This window comes from Mastigoproctus giganteus, chromosome 3 (assembly GCF_048544385.1).
Source record: "Mastigoproctus giganteus isolate SK-2022 chromosome 3, ASM4854438v1, whole genome shotgun sequence".
NCBI classification, from domain to species: Eukaryota; Metazoa; Arthropoda; class Arachnida; order Uropygi; family Thelyphonidae; genus Mastigoproctus; species Mastigoproctus giganteus.
Genome location: NC_143577.1, coordinates 247,748,429 through 247,767,414, shown reverse-complemented (window position 1 = coordinate 247,767,414; position 18,986 = coordinate 247,748,429). Strand labels below are relative to the sequence as shown.

At 36.3% G+C, this 18,986-nt stretch overlaps 1 protein-coding gene across 2 annotated transcripts in view; it reads right to left on the bottom strand.

The window, feature by feature from the left end:
• Window positions 1-18,986, bottom strand: part of LOC150089008 (lysine-specific demethylase 2A-like) — a 413,108-nt gene that overhangs the window by 76,048 nt on the left and 318,074 nt on the right. For both annotated transcript variants that reach the window (XM_090369764.1, XM_090369765.1), the window contains exons 8-9: window positions 15,236-15,389; window positions 9,625-9,740 (exon numbers count right to left, since the gene is read on the bottom strand). In XM_090369764.1, the coding sequence (XP_090225890.1) occupies window positions 9,625-9,740; window positions 15,236-15,389 (270 nt within the window). The remainder of the gene's footprint in view (window positions 1-9,624; window positions 9,741-15,235; window positions 15,390-18,986) is intronic.

The following is an 18,986-nucleotide window of genomic DNA, read 5'->3' as shown; positions in this document are numbered from 1 at the left end:
CTGTGACATCGAAATGTTGCTCTGCTGGTATCAAGAGGCCCAATGTGGACCACAAATACAATTCCTATACCATCAGCTTGCACTGTTAATAAACAATGTAAAGATGGGCCACAGACCCATTGTTGATGCCATATTCTGGTCCTTCCTTCACCATGAAACAACAGAACCAGGATTCATCAGACCAGACAACATTTTTCCAATCCTCTGCCGTCTAGTCTTGGCATTCCTAAGTGCATCATAACTGTAGCTTCTTGTTTATTCCTGATAGAAGAGGAAGCCAGTTCAGTTGTCAGCTGCAATAGATCAGAAACAGCATTTCATCAATGCTGTTTCTGATCACAGGCTCACTGCTGGCTGGATACTATTTCATTATTGGACTAATCTAAATACACCTGAGATACAAGTTCATACATGAAATTCCCAATAGGATTACAGTTTTAGAAAGATTCATAAAGGCACATCTGGTGGCAACTATCATGGCACACTCGAAGTCACTTAAATCTTTTATCTTACCCATTTTCATACTGGATTACACATGTACCTACTTATTGATTCACCCGCTTTAAACAGCATTGTACAGCAGTGATACTAATGATGTACTTAATAAAGCAGTCACTCAGCATATACTAAAAATTAAAACAACAGACACTATGTTGTATATACACAAAATTTAATGCCTTGGGGTTTCAAGAATTATTAGCATTTCCTGTTGTCATAATAAATATGACGGAATTAGTTTCATAGTCATCTCAAGGAGTGATCATATGATATAAGCTGCTGGGAAAACCCATCATCTCTAGGAGTGATCATATGATATTAGCTACTAGGGGGAAAAAAATGGGCATTGTTCTGTTCAGCATAGAGTTAAGATAAGTAGACTGAGCCCTAGTGAGGTTAAGACTGAAGAAAAACAGTCATTCTGTCACAATGAATCAGATGGTCAGTGACTATTTTGCAGAAAAGAAAATACAGAAAAATATGAAAAGGATGATTAGAACTTGTGTATGCTGAAAAATACAGTAATAGGTATACAGTTGGTCATTTAAATCATTAACAATTAAAGAAAGACTAACTGCTGTCACGAGTAACTTAACAATTCTTGCTTTCCATACTAAAAATAATATAAAAGATGAGATTACTAGAGCACTGCAAAAGTTTTGCCTTGGTAAAAAGAATGAAGTGAAAAAGTCTAAATAAAGCTTCAGAACTGATTTAAATGACCTTGTGACTGTGAAGAGCTATATTGCAATATAATATATCTGTTGTGAGGAATAAAGATTTCCTATTATTAGTGTGATAATATGCCATCCTCTTGCAATTCAATGATGTGCTACCAATACAAATACACTTGGTCGTCGACTTACGACCTATGCGACTTACGACCGGCCGCACTTACGACCACAAAAAATTTGATTTTGTAAATTTCATTTGTATTAATTTTTACATTAATTTTAGATTGTATTTTTGTGTTTACAGTACATTATGTACAGTATTATTTTTCAAATTATGACAATACTGTATATGTAATTATAGATTGTAGTTTTGTATTTTTTATAAACAGTATGAATAATAAACCAATTAAAATGTACAGAGCGTTTGAATTTAACTTCCTAGAGAGAGATAGCCTAGGCGTAGAAACGAAGTAAAAGATAAAAGCATTACTGTATTTAAAATGAAAAATAAAAGATGATAAAAATTTAAAAGATTATAAAAATAAATTATAAAGATAATAAAAAGATTAGAAAGGTTAAAAAATACTGTTAATAAATATATGGCCGACATACGACCAGATCGACTTACGACCTGTCAGTCAGAACAGAAGTCGGTCGTAAGTCGACGACCAACTGTATATCCCTAGCTTTAAAAACAGTTAGGTTATTAATCATCACAATCCATACTTAATGAACTAAAGGTGAGTATCATAAATAAAATAGGTTTTACAGCTAAATAAAAAAATAATAAAAAATAAAAACTTTTACTCGCTTCATAATTTATTCAAATTAACTGCTTCCAAGACACTGGGTGAAAGTTTATTTTAATAATCAGCTACTCTCTGGCTGAATACAAATTTCCACACACATCTATTCTGCAACCAAACTTTTCATTGTCCCATTATTAATTGATTAGGCCACTAAGCAGGTGCCTAGTTTCCAGACACTGCAATTTACAAAACCCCAGTGTTTCGTGGCAAGAATATCCAGTTGTTCCCCCCCCACCCCAAATTAATCTTGTTGCTCTTCCATGTCCTTCCTAAAATGAGGTTTTCAAACCTTAGGTAGTATTCTACATGTGACCCAACCATTGCTTTAAACAACAAGTTAATCACCTGATTGTCCTTGCTGGCAAAATCCTGTATACCCATGGGCTGTTCTGCAATCTGTCTACACAGCACAGAGAATTCAACGTCAGACCATAAAATTACCACTTCCCTCCCAAGGTCTTTTGATGTGATTAACGTCTATACTGGGGGTACCCTAGGGCACTCAGGGTGTTACAAAAAGTGAAATGCCTAACTGCTGTTATATCTCCGAAACTAATAGACAAAAGTATAATAAATTTATACTTATTTTGTCAGGTATATAATGCCATCGACGAATATGCAAGAAAAAAAATTAGAAATTTTGATTGCTAATATAATTTTTTTCGAAAAACTAAAAAGTTCATATTTTGGTCATTTCCTATTGCACCCTGGTTACTTTCACTCTCAACATCAGTGACGCAACAAGTACAGTGCATGTGCCCAAGAAAACTCAATTGTATGCAAAAGTTGCATACAATTGAGCAACAAAATTGTTGCACTTTTAGAACTTTACAAGGATATATAAATAGATTTCAAATTGGGTTTTTAGTTTTCGAGAGTTGAACAACTTGTTAAAGTAGCTACTTCGTTCAGTTACTTTGCATTTGTCGAGCAGTGCTGTTGTGTTGTTGGCCTATCCACCAGTAACCTGTTTGAACCAGTTTCAAGCAGTATGAAGCAGAGTTATTGAGTGTCAGTGGGATGATGTCATTTGTTCTGAAGATTCTTTGCTCAGTTACTTCGCATTTGCCGATCAGTGCAGTTGTGTTTCATTTAGTTAAGTTGTGACGATGCTGAAAGTTACATCAACTAAACATGTTCAAAGATTTCGACAAAATCACAAATCTAACGTTGAAAAGCAAGTACATTCCTCGATTTTGTGGAATCAACATTCGATTTTAAACTCGCATCAGATCCTACAAAATCTATTAAGTGTGGTCAATCGTGTATCAACTTGGTCTTCAATCACAATGCTAATACAGTAAAATCTCGTTAATACAAACTCAGTTTATACAAAGTACTTGTTTATATGAAGCACATACCATTTCTCCTTCGAAAGGATAGGCATTTTTATGTAAGTATATTCATTTATTACGAAATTTGGTTAATATGTATTACAAAGATCTTTTTCACCCCATGAGAAATAAATATTGTCATTTTGTATGTTTAATACAAATCTTGGCAGAGCGATCCGATTACTGCCCCCAGCCACCTGGCTCCTTACTTCCCGAAGGATGGCACTGACTTCTTAGAAATTATTTTTGTGTAAACAAAAGCAGTTTATGGTAGCAACGTCAAGTGCACTCTGAAAAACATCTTTCTAAAGGATGAGTTGTTAAAGTAACAAAACAATAAAAAGTTTTTCTGATTTGTTTACATGCACTCCCTCGCTCTCCACGGGAATTAAGTTCAATTGCAAGTGTTACCCCAGTTCAAAGAAACTTTTGCTATCGTACACAGCAGGAGTGGGCAACTTAATTTGTGATGCGATCTACTTTTTTTCCTTCAAAATGTGCCATGATCTACCATCTCAAAAACTTCATTGCACAAATCGAGGGATGACTGTGTATTTAAAATTCATCGTGATCGACCGAAATTAAATCCGCGATCGACTCGTTGGCCAACCCTGGTATACAGCAATCTATTTTTTGTGACATATTATCTGTCTTTTTTGGAACTTGTCTTTAAATTAATTTAAAATTTGTTTATATTAAATCTTATCTAGCAGTGTTTTGAAGACAAAACGTAAATGGACAGAATTAAGCTTGAAAATTAAACTAAAAATTATACAAGAGGCTGATAGGATGGAAATAAGCAAAACAGACATTGCAAAGGAATACAACATCCCTTTAAGTAATTTATCTACAATACTGAAAAACCGAAAAAGACTTGAAGAAGTGTGTGACACTGGAGCCACGATGAAAAACAGGAAACAAAACATGAGAAGCTTGAAACGAACCTTTGAGTGGTACCAACAAATGTGTGCATCTAATTTGTCAATATCGGGTCCGATTTTGCAAGAAAAGGCATATTATCTAGCTAATCAATATGGGATTAGTGACCTCAAATGCAGCAGTGGCTGGAGACAAAGATTTTACAGACAGGAATAACTTGGTTTCGCAAAATGTCTGTGGTGAGTGTGGATTAGTTGACAAAGAAAAGGCTACAGACTGGTTGTGTTCCGTATGGTCCATCCTTGAAAAATATGAGGCAAAGAATATTTTTAATCTTCACGAGACAGGTTTATTTTATAATTTTCTGCCAAACAAAACATTTGCTGTTCAATTAGAGTCTTTGTTATGGTGGGAAATTAAGTAAACAAAGACTTGCTGTTCTGTTATGCTGCAATTCAGATGGCAGTACAAAACTATGTCCACTTGTGATTGGTAAGCTATCCAAGCCAAGAAGTTTTCAAGCAGTTAACCAACTTCCCTGTGATTATGAGGCCAATAGAAGTGCTTGGCCTATGGTCAAAATTTTTCAGTCTTGGTTATCAAAATTGGACAGAAGAATGGCTTCAGAAAAAAGGAACTTTTGATGGTTCTAGACCGCTGTACAGCACATTCTGCTGAGACACTTAAGTTGACAAATATACAGCTGTTGTTTTTATCCCCTAATACCACCAGTTTAATGCAACCACTGGATCAAGGCATTATTTATAACCTCAAGAGAGCATATAGAGCCTGCCTGATAAGGTACTTGATCCGCAACATAGAAGGAGAGAACAATTTGCAGCCAAATTGGAATGTCTTGGATGCTATCCGTAATCTTGTTATTGCTTGGGAAAGTATTACATCGTGTAATAATCAACTGCTTCAGAAAGAGTGGTTTTGGAGAGAACATCATCGAAAAACATGGTCCAGCAGACGAATGTGATAGAACAGTGAGGAATGGAGGAATTTGAAGGACCATATGGATTTTGTTGACGAATTTGAAGAGTTTGTGAAGGTGGATGATGAAGTTGCTACCACTACAATGCCAACACCAGAAGAGCTGCTGGGTACAAAACAAAACGATGATGTTTTTGTTATCAGTGGCAGCGAAAGTGAAGAAGCATGCACACTGCCATTTAAAAAAGATGCCCAAAATGCATTGAACATAATAGAGAATGTGTTGGCCTGAATGTGTTACCACATAACCTGCAGTAACTTTGATAAAGAAACAACTATTGCATTTGATAATGTCTGTGCTATAGTTAAAAATGCATATAGGACAAAAACTGTGCAAAGAACATTGGATTCTTTCTTTAAAATAGATTAATTTATTAAAAAGTTAATTGTTTGTATGTCACCTTTTATATTAAGATTGTAATTCTTTTTGCTGTGATACTAAAATATTTTACATAACAAAATATACACTGTACAATATTTTCATTTCCCTTAATATTGCTTTTCTCTTAGTTTATCTTACAAATAAAATAAAATCTTTAAAAAATATTTATTCCTATTATTGTATTGTTAGATATCAATTTCTACTATTCCTATTATTGTTAATATCATATACAGGCAGTCCTTGATTTGCATGGTTCCGATATGGTTGAATTTTAGGGTTGAATTTGAAAGTGTCTGCAATTCTGCCCAGACACGGTAGGAGGGAATATATGATGAGAGCCTTGTCGATCAATTCGGCCCTGGAAAGACTGTGCAAGGCTCAAGGGGTAGAATTTTTTTCAGCCTGGTCTATACTTGTTAGCAGGAAAGACTGCTTCTACAGGGATGGGATACTCTTAAATGGAAAGGGTGCAAGAATATTTGCTAATGCTATCTATTTTTGATATTATTATTATTCTTAGATATACAGCATGTACCAAAGGGGGGGGGGACGTAAAATTTGGACACTTTTGGGGGACCTCATTACTACAAACCTCGTTATTACAAAACGTGAAAATTTAGGTACCTTGAACTTTGTATTAACGAGATTCCACTGTAGTTTGAATTGTTTCAACTACTGTTTCCGTTAATCACGAAGTTATTAACCGAATAAAATAAAAAAACTCATTTTATTAAGCTTAAATTGTATTTTTTTCATTTCACATGATATTATTCACGGATCCTCCTTGCAGCTAACGTTGATTTTTCTTTATTGACAACCTTGAGTTTGGGGTTCCCCAAATGGCATGTTATTCTAGGCTTACTGCTAGCCAAATACATGTAAAAGTGAAAATTTATTTTACTACAGCATTTGAACAGATTCCTAGGGTTTACAGAACACGTACAGTATATTTCTGTTTATATATATATATATATATATATATATATATATTTTTTTTTTTTTTTTTTTATGTGAACCCCAAACACGAGAGGTATTAGAACCTATAGTACTTAGTACTGTGCTTGGGTTAGAGGTTGAGAAGACGAAAGAAGATATTTGTTGACATTGGACTTGAACTTCTGTAGATTGTAATTTTCGGGAAATACATATGAAGGAAGGTTGTTCCAGAAAACGGCAGTTGAATGAATAAATGAGGAAGATGAAAAGTTGGTTCCGGGGGTTTGAAGTTGGACAGTAAATGGATGTTGGCTGGTGGTGGCACGTGTTCAGACTGTTTTGAAAGAAAGAGCGGGAGTTATAGAAGCCAATTCAGAAGAACAGTGCCCATGGAAGTATCTGTGGAAGAGGCATGCAGAATAAACAGTATGTCTATAATCCAGCGAGTGGAGAGACTTTGTTAAAGATGAATCACTAATTAACCTAAATGAATGGAATCATTTAGGAATGAAAGGAATCAAGAAGCCTGAGAGAGGTTTTGGGGGCACCACCACAGATGTGGGAACAATATTCCATGGCAGGACAGATTTGCGATTTATACAGAGTGAGCAGCTGTTTGGAAGAAAAGTAATGCCGAGAGCGAAAGAGAAAACCAAGTTTTTTAGATGCGGAGGAAGTAATATTTGTAATGTGCTTGTGCCAAGAGAGATTAGAAGTCAGGGTAATCCCCAAAAGAGATATGTCATTTTGCCTAAAAATCGGAGTGTCACTAAAGATAAGTATAGGAGCAGAAGAATCCTTTTTTTTTGCGAGATATAAGACAAGACTGAGTTTTAGAAGGGTGAAATCAACTAAGTTGTCTTTGCCCCACTGGAGAATTACCTGAAGATCAGCAATTAAGGAATTGGTAGCAGATTTTCGAGAAGTTGAAGCTGGTTGAGCAGGACAAGGTTTCTCAAAATGGAATGTGGAATGCAATGTGCTATCATTGGCAAAACTATGGATAGGATTGCCAGTCGATGGAAGAAGGTCATTAATATTCAAGAGGAAAAGAGTGGGGGAAAGAACTGAACCTTGGGGGACACCGGCATTAGTGGAGAAGTTAGAAGACAGAGAGCCATCTACCATCACTCACAGTGAGCGATCAGAGAGAAAACTGGATAACCAATTACAAAAAAAAAAACAGTTGGCAAACCATAAGATGGAAGCTTGTTTAGAAGACCTTTATGCCAAACACGATCAAAAGCCTTTGAGATGTCAAGAGCAACTACATGTGTTTCACCGAACTTTTCCATTGAATTAGTCCATAAATGGGTAACATAAGCCAGAATATCACCAGTGGATCGACACTGACGGAATCCATACTGGCGATCGTTGATCAGACGAAAGGTTTCTAGGTAGTTTAAGAGTTGGCGGTTAATTGATTTCTCCATTACTTTAGAAAGAGTAGAAGTAATTGCAATGGGACGATAATTGAATGGGAGGGATTTGTCACCCTTTATAGGAACTGGCTGGATAGGAGCAAATTTCCAAGCAGAAGGAAAAACACCTTTGGAATAAGAAATTGAAAAAAAGTGGCAAAGAATAGGAGTAAGTTCAGGAGCACAGGTTTTGAGAACAAGTGGAGAAATACCATCAGGACCTGGAGCTTTCTTAGCATCAAGATTCATCAAAATCCTTCTGATATCCTTTTAACGGAAGACCACAGGAAGCATTGAATGGAGCGTGTTGGGAATGGTGAAGGAGCAGTAGTTGAATCAACTGATAACTGAGATTCTGTCAGAAAAAGTACATGGGGTTTGGCAGACTGCAAGTGGAAATGGACATCATGGAGATTAGAATTGAGAGCACGTATAATTGTGAAATGAATTAGGAAGTGCTTGGGAGGTTTAGATCTTTTCGCAGATAAGCTTGCTCTATTAGTTTGACAATTCATGGTGTATTCAATAGTAAGAAAAAGTGGGTGGGGCATGCTGTATGAAGTAATGAAATTTTTGGATATGGCATACACGTGGTAAGAATATACCCAGATCCTTGACATAACATGGCCTCGACAATGCTCCCCGCATATACACTACTTGGACTCCCTCCAGTCACTATCTGGCAGAGTAGAGGTAGCAAGATTATACACTAGCCGATCCGGAAGCCTCCTAGAGAGTTATCAATAGGTTCGGTCCGGTGTACTAATTAGCGGCCGGCCTGCGAACACCGTTTTAGAGCTGTACCCTCGAAATGTAAGGAATATTGGATCTCGCCACGACGTTCATCATAACCTCAAAAGTCATCAATCATACTGCATTATGGAAGAGAAAGGGAAGGGTTGACCGGAACTTGGCTCTAGAGACTAAACATGGGTTCCACCACTTCAAGCCTCCAATAAGCAAAGTGGTGGTATTTCACCGGTTGATGAGAGTCATCTACCACCTAGTACTGCCTGGTAACAAAGAGGGGCGGCATTCCTCCATGTGGTGTGGGCGCCACACCTCGACCCCTGCTTACTTTGGTTCACACCTGGGTAGTCACCCACCATGTACTTGTGCATGGAAGTTATACCCAGGATTACTAACAGTCCCACCATTGTGAAGGTGCAAGCAGAGGATTTGGCTGTCACAGACCGTCCGGAATTCGCTGGAATTGGGTCCACTTGACTTGAGTGTCACCCGAATATCAGTTCCATCAGCGTTTTAGACTCCCAGGTAGCAAGTACAGTTTGTCTGGCATATCTGAGAGAATGTCTGTGACAACCTCAATTAATATAACGGCTCCCCATCCAAGGTAGAAGATGATAATTCTACATAAATACAAAGTTAAATTTACGCATGAACTAAAACAATGCTACTCTGATGTAACAAATACCACATAACCTGTGATTATTGCCATCTAGCTATATGAATGAATTTGAATTATATAACAAGGAATGTTTTGAATAACATAAATCCTGTTTGAATAAATGCTAGATGAACAAAATGTTTATTCAAATGGATTTTATGATTCAGGAGGAGGAAAAAAAAAAAAAAGAGTATGTACTTCATATTATTCTCATTATAAATGCGAACACACACATGCACACACAGTTCAAAAATAAATAAATAAAAAAAACCAGATTGTTTACTTACATGTGTTACATCTTCTACTTCAGCAATTCGTAGCTGCTTTTCAATCCCGTAACTATGTAGGAAGTTGCCACCAAAAACTAAAGTGTCCTCGGGTGTATAAACAGCATGGATCCATCCTAACATGTAGAAAGGCAATTCAAAATGTATTTGATAGCTTAAATGAAAAGGAAGTCAAACTTTATACAAATTAAATTCTATACAATAATACCCACACTAAAATTAAACCGAGCACATTATTCACATTCAATAACAAAATGCATAAAAATATTAGTGTAACTTAACAACTATTTTTAAAGGTAATATTTTTTATCATTAATTTTTATCATTAATTGTGAAAATATTATAAAAAACTTAATTCTGCAACCTTCTCTGAAAACAGCAAAATATATATCATATAAATCTGAGACAATCTAATTTCAAATTATTCCTTGGTATTTGAGTAAATTTCATGATCAGCTGATTTTTAAGCCTGCTAAGTTTATAACTTTTGGTAATGTTCTGAGTATATAAAAAGAGAAAGTAATATAAAAAAAGTTCATAAATAATTCAATATCTGAATTATTTTTGATTTCACTTTTAATTTTTGTGAATTCAAAAATAATTCAATATGTGAATTTATATGAATGAGTGATTTTTGAAGTTTAAATCAGCATTAGTATTTCAACACACAGTTATTGCACCTCTTAAATATATCCAAGTATTTTTTACCCCCATTTTACAGTGTGATATTTGTTAGTGCATTTGCTCTCCTTATACTTCAAATAAGTAACACCCCGCCCTCCCCCATCATTAGAGAAGGGAATTTAATCTTTTCTAATGGAAAAGAATTACTTATTTGAAGAATAAGGAGAGCAACTCATTGTGAAAGATTTCACAACATGAGACGTTGCAATAATGATGATGCCAATGAACAAACTGAAGATGATGATGCCAATGAACAAACTTCAGTTTGTTCATTGGCATCATCATAGTAATAATGAAGTAATAATACACTACATAGTAATAATCAACTACATAGTAATAATGAAGCAAATGCACTAACCAGTGTCATCACTTGAATTTTACATAGCTTAAGGCTTTCTTCCCTAAAATATTATTAGTAATAATAATAATAATAATATTATAATAATAATATTATAAATTACTAATAAAATATTATTAGTCTAAGAAGTGCCCCATTTTATCCATAAGCTTTACTGCTGATTTAATTTCTTTACATTTCGCCTTTCTCAAGTTTTGTTGTCATTTATATAACTTGATTATCATTAATTTCTATACTTATTCACAACAACTATTTCTCTTAGTTTGGTTTTTGGTTTGGCTTTTTAATTAACATTGTTCAAAACACTAAAATGTAAAAGACAACAAATTGTAAAAAAAAAAAGAATGCAAAAAAAAAGAATATCAAAACATTTGAAATCCTAATACCAGTTAAGAAAGCTAAATAAAGCTAAGGCTCCAGGAGTGGATAGTATACACCCTGTTATAATAAAAAAGCTGCATATAAATTAATCATCTGGTTTAAATCATCATTAGACTTTTGGACCAGAGAAGTGCAACACTAACATTTTCTCAATCCATAAAGGAGATGTGAAAAATGTGATAGACAACTATAGACCAGTGAGTTGGACTTGGTGGTTGCAAAGATGATGGAGTTTGCAATTAAGGATACAATACAGGACCGTCTCAAGAGGCATAGTATCCTTAATGGATCACAGCATGGATTCATAAAGGGAAAGTCTTGACTGACCAATTTAGAATATAAATAAGATAAATAAGATCTTTATTGTACAGTTCACCGGTACACGCAGGTACCACGACCATACAATACCCTTCACAGCACCATGCCAGGGGTTAAAAAAACATCCAGCAGGGGTGGAAGGTAAAATACAGAGATGGCAGTGAGTAAAAAGTGTACAGTAACTGCGATATCCTTCTTTGGAGACCACCAGGAAAACAATTTAGTTAATCATTATGATGCAATCATAAATTCAGCTGGATGTGAGAAACAACTTTGACATTATTTACCTTGACTTCAGAACATCTTTTGATATGGTTCCTCATAAGAGGTTATTATGTAACCCGAAACAAATTGGGATTAATGGCAAAATCCTTCAATGGAAGAACAAGGGCTGGCTAAAAGATAGGTGACAGTAGGTAGTCATAAACAGACATAACTCAGGGTGAACCAGAGTAGTAAGTAGAGAACCTCAGGGATCAGTGTGGGCTACTTCGGTTTCTTATCTTCCTTAATGACATTGATGAGGGAGCACAGGGAAAGCTGCCCAAAGTCTGCTGATTTTTAAAAGTAGGAAGGGTAATTAATGACCAGAACCAAGCCATTTTGCTTCAAGTAACTTAGATATTATTTTCACAAATGGTTTGAAAAATGGCTACTAAACTTTAATGTTTCTAAATGTAATTTTTCACCTAGAGAACAAAAATCTAGGAGATAAAAACTAGGACTTGTACAAGTAACAGTTAAAAGTGGTCCAAGACTTAGGGAGTTATGATTCAGACACATATGAAATTTTCCATTCTGTGCCAACAAGCTGCTAGGAAGGCACATGGGGTTCTGTCAATAACATATACTGTTGTAACTGTCAAAAACAGCAAAAGGATGTCACTGTACTTTTATATAAAATGATGGTGAGCCAAATTTAAAATTTTTTGTTCAGGTCTGGAGGTCAAAGAAGAAGGACTGAGAAGTTGAAAGAAGGGCAAACATACTGGTGAGGAGTGCTAATCAATGTCAATATAAAGAATAAATTAAAAAAGACAGATTGCAAAGTTTGCAACTGAATGTCTTGGAAGGCCAAGACCTGATAGATGTATAGGAATCTGAAAGGAACCAGTAAAATGAACAAGGGAAGTATATTTTCACTGGTAGAAGATAGAAGAATGGGGGGGGGGGGTACAAATACAAAATTTGGGGAGTAACAGAAATAATTTCCTGCCACAGTGGTTGAAGTGGACAGTTTTGAAAACTTCAAAGTGGAAAATGGAAATAGATATATATAAGGTCAGCGGAAAGTGGAATATAGATATGAGGTCAGCATTTTTACTCTTTTGGCATGAAATTTTAAGGCCGGATGCCCTTCCTGATGCCAACACTCACCCTTTATCCGGGCTGGGGATATGCGGTGGTCATTCCCTGACCTTCCGCATCCTCCATGATCACGGACTCGAACCCCGGTCTAATCAAGGAAGTGTGTGCTATGCACTGCTGCTCCTGCCCACCTGGCTATGGAGGCACCCAGTATTCAACAATAAATATCTTTTTGAAAATAAAGAATAAAGCAATTTTAAATGAAGATTTTTTTACAGGTCACCGACTTGGCTGCTCAATCAAAATGAGACATCCCACACTATGCTGACTAAGAGAAGGAAACAGCAGGGCAGTGGGGGCCTCCAAGATAGGTCTCCCCCCAACTGAAGTCATAATTCGGTGGAACACCTGTCTATCACAAGAACACAATACATTCACAACAGTTTGGCACACGTATCATTCCTACATGTACACAAGGCACAATATTTTATTTATTTATTATTTTTTTTTAACATATATTCAGGTGCCTAACTACAACACTGACACAGTTGGACTCACTCATTACTTGCCTGTCACTCACACACACCCTTTGCACTCAGACTAAACAGCATCTGAAAAAAAAAACATATAAAGCGCATCACTTTCACGTAATTTATTTTTTTAACAAACAGGACACATAGCATTCACTTGGTAAATGCTAAGTTTACACACATGACCAATCCATTCATTCTACAAGTACACATCTTAGCCTGCAAGATTTTTTAAATTTTCTTTTTAATTGACATATATTTGGGGTGTGCATTTAATTAAAACATTAAACCATCAACTGGACATTCTCAATCGGCCAACACTTATCTCCATTTGTCAGAGCACTTCAAATACAGACAGCACACGTTTTTATTTTTTTTTCTTTTTTTCTTTTTTTCTTTTTTTTTTTTTTTTTTGCAAGCTAAGGTTGGATAAGCGGCATTCACACCAGACAGGGCTCCACGAATCAAGCAGGGTTTATTATCTGGCTGGTAGGGTCGGGACTGTGGATGGATCAGCCTGTAGATTTTGGACCTGAATTATACAGTGCCATATACAGTTTAGTGGCTTAAGGTGCCTGGGGGATTTGTATTTTCTAAGCTTCTGCCTTGCTTCAAATACGGTTTGAACATACTGTGTGATATTTTTGTAGTATTGATAAAGTGATAAAGAAGAGCACTTCTTTATCACTGAAGAAGAATACTACAAGTGGACCAATCCCTGAGATAAGTAGGCTTCAAGGTCATCAGAGATTGGAGATTTATACAGCAAGTGTTTCCAATTTTCAGGTGCACCAAATTTGCAGTGTGTGTCATCAGATAGGCCAAGACTAGTCAACTTGGCCTTGAATGACCCACATCCTGGTAATAGGAATGTCACATAAAAGTCCAGTGGCAAAACAGGGAGGCGATTTTTTAATGTTCAACAATGTTAAACCTGTTTGTTGTTTGTTATTTAGGAGCATTAGCAACTAAGGCCATATTGATCCGGGGATATGCGGTGGCCATTCCCTGATCTTTCCGCATCCTCCGTATTTGGTGGTCATGGGCTCGAACCCTGGTCTAATCAAGAAGCGTGTGCTACGCACTGCCCACTCCTGCCCACCTGGCTACGGAGGCACCTTAAACCTCTTTCTTGAATCAAATGTTATGCAAGTGGCTGCATCAGTGTTCAACAATAAATATCTTTTTGAAAATAAAGAATAGGGCAATTTTAAATGAAGATTTTTTTACAGTCACACTCAGTATGAGCCACCTTGTCACATCTCCCCTTTGTGAACTGTTTCCAGTTTGTTTGCTACTGCCATGTAAGCTCATAGGCAATTCTCTTTCTTTTTCTCTTAGGGTCAAATGCCAAGTCTAGGGTGATACACAGATATTCAGTGGGCACAGCTTTTCTAAGTCTATAATAAAGACTTCAGCATATTATTTACAAATCCAAGAGGGAGAATACCTGCCAAGACTTGCAGGACAGGGGTACTCACCATGCAGCAAGCTCTGGTTATGACTGGTATATTGTTTTCTATATACTTTCTAGTTTCTTTTAATTCTATCTATTGTGGTTCTGTATCCAGATCCCAGCTCCATAAGAGATAACTGGAATGAAAACAGCTGTATAGATAAAAGTAAATGTTTTATTATCAAGTCCCCAGTTAGAATTGGTGATCCTGGAGATCATGGCTGCATTAACTCCTAATTTTCTTAGCTAGATGGTTGGTCAATATGCATATACTAACAGTGAAAGATCTGGTTTCAATGGCTATCTGAAGTACAGCCAATGACAAAACTTAAGAAAATGTTAGTATTTTGATTACAAATACTAATATACAGTACAACAGTAAAAAATTACTAATATAAAAGTCCAAGTGTCATTTCAAAATCCAGGAAGTTTTATTAAAATCAAATTCAATTGTATAAATTTTCCCAGAATATAAAAATGTGTTTAACAAAAAATATAACATGAGATCATGGTGTGGAGAAAGAAAATATTTTTACCTAGACAAATCAATGACAAAACTTTCAAAACAAATTTTACCTGTAGGAATAAAAAAGGTGTAGCCTGCATATAGATGCACCCTTGCACACTTTTCAACAGTATCTCCAAAAAATACATCACCTTGTTTACCAGATAAAACCCACTGTTCATAAAGCTGCAAATTTTTTTCTGTTGGGGGAATAAGCCAAAACACCTGAAATACAAAGGTTGACTTTAATGAAGGACACACACGACAATAAATGAATTATATGAACAAAATACCAAAGTTATTTTGTTTATGTATTGAGTTACTTGAAAAACATGCGTCTATAAAAGGTGTTTCAAAGATCCTTAGTCAGAGGGAAACTGAAGTTCTTTTTTTTTTTCAACAGTAACTGAACTATTTTTGAATGTAAAATAACTCATGCAATACATCATACTATTGAATCAGTTATTCACATTCAGAAATAGTTCAAGAATAATCATTTTCTCTACACATATGCAGTGAATATACCTTACATAATTACCTTGTGTATAATTATCTTTTATCTATCGAAATCTCCGTAAGCAGTACCATCCCTAGTAAGTCTTTACAATTTACTCTAATATTTCTCAACAGAGCTGAAAATATTCCACTGTCTACACAGGTGACCCTGTAATCCAACAACTAATAACTTGATTATGAGTAAGAACATTTCACTACACTGGTTGAAGATGAAATTTTAATACATAAAATTTAAAAATAAAATTACAATACTGGGGGAACCACACATTCCATCCACTCTCTGTTTGCTTCAGTGGATTACAAAACAGGTACAAGAAAAGAAATATAATACTACTTACAATGGGCAAGAATGCACAATTAAAAGAAAACACAAATGACAAAGAAAATGAATGTAAAGTAATAACATCTACACAAAGTGCCCACATCATTAGGTACATCTAGTTAATAGCAAGTAGGCTCCCTTTCAGACCCTAAAAAATAACCTGGATCTGTTGTGGCATGGACTCAAAGAGGTGTTGAAAGCATGCTACAAGGATGTTGGTCCACACTGATCAACTGCTTCCTAAAATTGTTGCAAACTGAACAGTTGCAAATTTCTACTCCAAAAAGCATGTTTCTTCTCATCCCAAAAGTTCTTAATTAAAAGATCAGATAACTGGGAAAGCCACTGAAGGTACATTGAATTCACTCTTGTGTTTTTGTGTATCTGGTCTTGTTCCAAGGTGTGTTATCCTATTTGGAAGAATAAAAAAAGATCTGCATTCGTGGCGTTCTAGCTCACGTACAAATAGACAGGAGGAAGTTATATTAACAAGACTGCACATTGGGCATACCTTCCTCACTCACAAACATTTACTTCTAAGAGAAGTTCCCCGCTCTGCTCTGTCTGTCAGATTCAACTTACGGTAAGGCACATTCTGATTGACTGTCCATCCTATTCAGCAATTCGAACCACATCGTTCCAATCATTAGCAAGCTTGCAAGCTCCTCTAACCCTCTCTCATGTACTTGGTGACAAAGCAAACCTAAGTGAACTCTTTATATATATTAAACATCTAGGAATAATAAATATACTCTGATATATCCATCCTAAATCATTAAAATGAACATAATGACACTGACAGACACATATTGGCCACAGTTGCCCTTGTGTAGTGAAACTTTCATACCAACAACAACAACGACTGTAAAACAATAAAAACAATTTGCACTTTCGGATTTATTGGGCTTTTCTGTTAGTGCAATCAATTATAAATGGGTAGTAAACTCGATCTTACTGCATTTGCGAAAATACCAATAGCTGGAATTGTGTGGTTTTTACATTATTAGGGTGAAATGTGTTTCCCCTTTACTGAAATCTTCAATCGTATAAAAAACATAAATAAATTTTCAGAATCTTCATTCCTATTTTTTTAAGCTTTGTAAATTTGTTACTCTGTGCAAATCGTGTTAGTTGCAATTTGTGCATTCCGTTAAAAAAATGCTTATACCTGATATTGAAATTTAAAAAGAAAAGAGAAGATTATCTTGGAAATAAACACCTCTTGAAGCCATTTCTGAAGAAGGCAACTCATTGTGCAACAAACCAATGAGTGCCAAGCCAATAATGAGTGATCAACGAGTTGATGATGATGGTGAAGAATAAACATTCTTTAACACTTGTAAGTCATAAATAATTTCTCTATTATTATAATTTGCTTGATTTTACAGGCTACGTTTTCCTTTCTTTGGATAAATCAATCATTGTTTAAACAAACTAATTAGCCAACTAATTTCATCGTTGAAAACGTAACTTTTATTTTTAACTAATGTTAAAAATCTCTGCGTTATGAGCATGCACTAGGAACGAATTAACTTGTAAAGTCGGGAACTACCTGTACACACACACACACTGATGAGCCAAAACATTATGACCAACGAGTATTTTATGCAACTGAAGGTGAACTACAGCACGTGTGCAAGTCGGGACACAATATAAAAAACACCTGATACTGAGCTCCATTAATCAGTGTTACTCTTGTTCTTCAAATGGGAAAGGCAGCAGACTTGAGCGAGTTTTACAGAGCCCAAATTGTAATGGCCAGATGACTGGATCAGAGCATATCCGAAACAGCAAGGCTGGTGGGGTACTCATGGTTAGCCATGGTTAACACCTACTGAAAGTGGTCCGAGGAGGGGGAACCCACAAACTGCCGGCAAGGTGTTGGAAGACCTCAATGCTCGAGGTGAGCGAAGGCTTTCCCAGATGGTACGTGGCAACAGAAGGGCGACTGTGGCGCAAATCGCCAGTAATTGGAATGCTGGTAATGGGAGTAATGTGTCACAACACACAGTACATCGAACCCTGCTGAAAATGGGGCTGCATTGCGATGGGCTGCTCCAAGTGCCAATGCTAACCATGGTTCACCAGCGACAGCGCCTACAATGGGTACAAGAGCATCAAAACTGGACCTTGAGTGATTGGAAGAAAGTCGTATGGTCTAATGAATCGCGTTTCCTGTTGCACCATGTGGAAGGCAGGGTATGTGTGTGTGTGTCGTTTACCTGGGGGAAGTGATGGTACCTGGCTACACCGTGGGATGAAAACAAGCCGGTGATGGTGGTGTCATGCTTTGGGCGATGTTCTGCTCGGATACCCTGGGTGCAGTCATCCATGTGCCAGGCACTCTGACGTCTACCACCTACTGAAATATCATTACTGACCAGGTAACCCTTTCGTGGCAACAGTCTTCCCCTCTGGCAGTGCCGTCATTCAGAAGGATAGTGTGCCATGCCACACTGCCTGGATTGTTCAAGACTGGTTCGCGGAACATGAGGAAGACTTCCAAGTATTCCCCTGGCCTCTAAATTCCACAGACATCAATCCCATCGAGCATCTGTGTTTTTTTGTGTTGGAACAGCACCTCCAATCTGCGGCATCTCAACCACACACCTTACAGGAGTTAAAGGATCTGCTGGTTACATGTTGGTACCAGATGCTACAAGATTTCTATATGTGACACATTTAGAAATCTTGTAGCATCTATGCCTCGCTGGGTACGAGCTGTTTTGGCTGCACATGGAGGACCAACATCATATTAGGTAGGTGGTCAATGTTTTGGCTCATCAGTGTGTATATATATTGTGTTCTTACTGAAGACTATAAAAATGATATTTAGTAAAGTTTACCGTAATAAGTCAAGTGTGCAATGTTAATGTTATTGTACAAGGGGCAAATAGTCATTATAGAAATTATATTAGTCAATTTTATTATATGGTATCTATCTGTAGGGAATTAGGTGTATATGGACCAAACTAAAAGAAAAC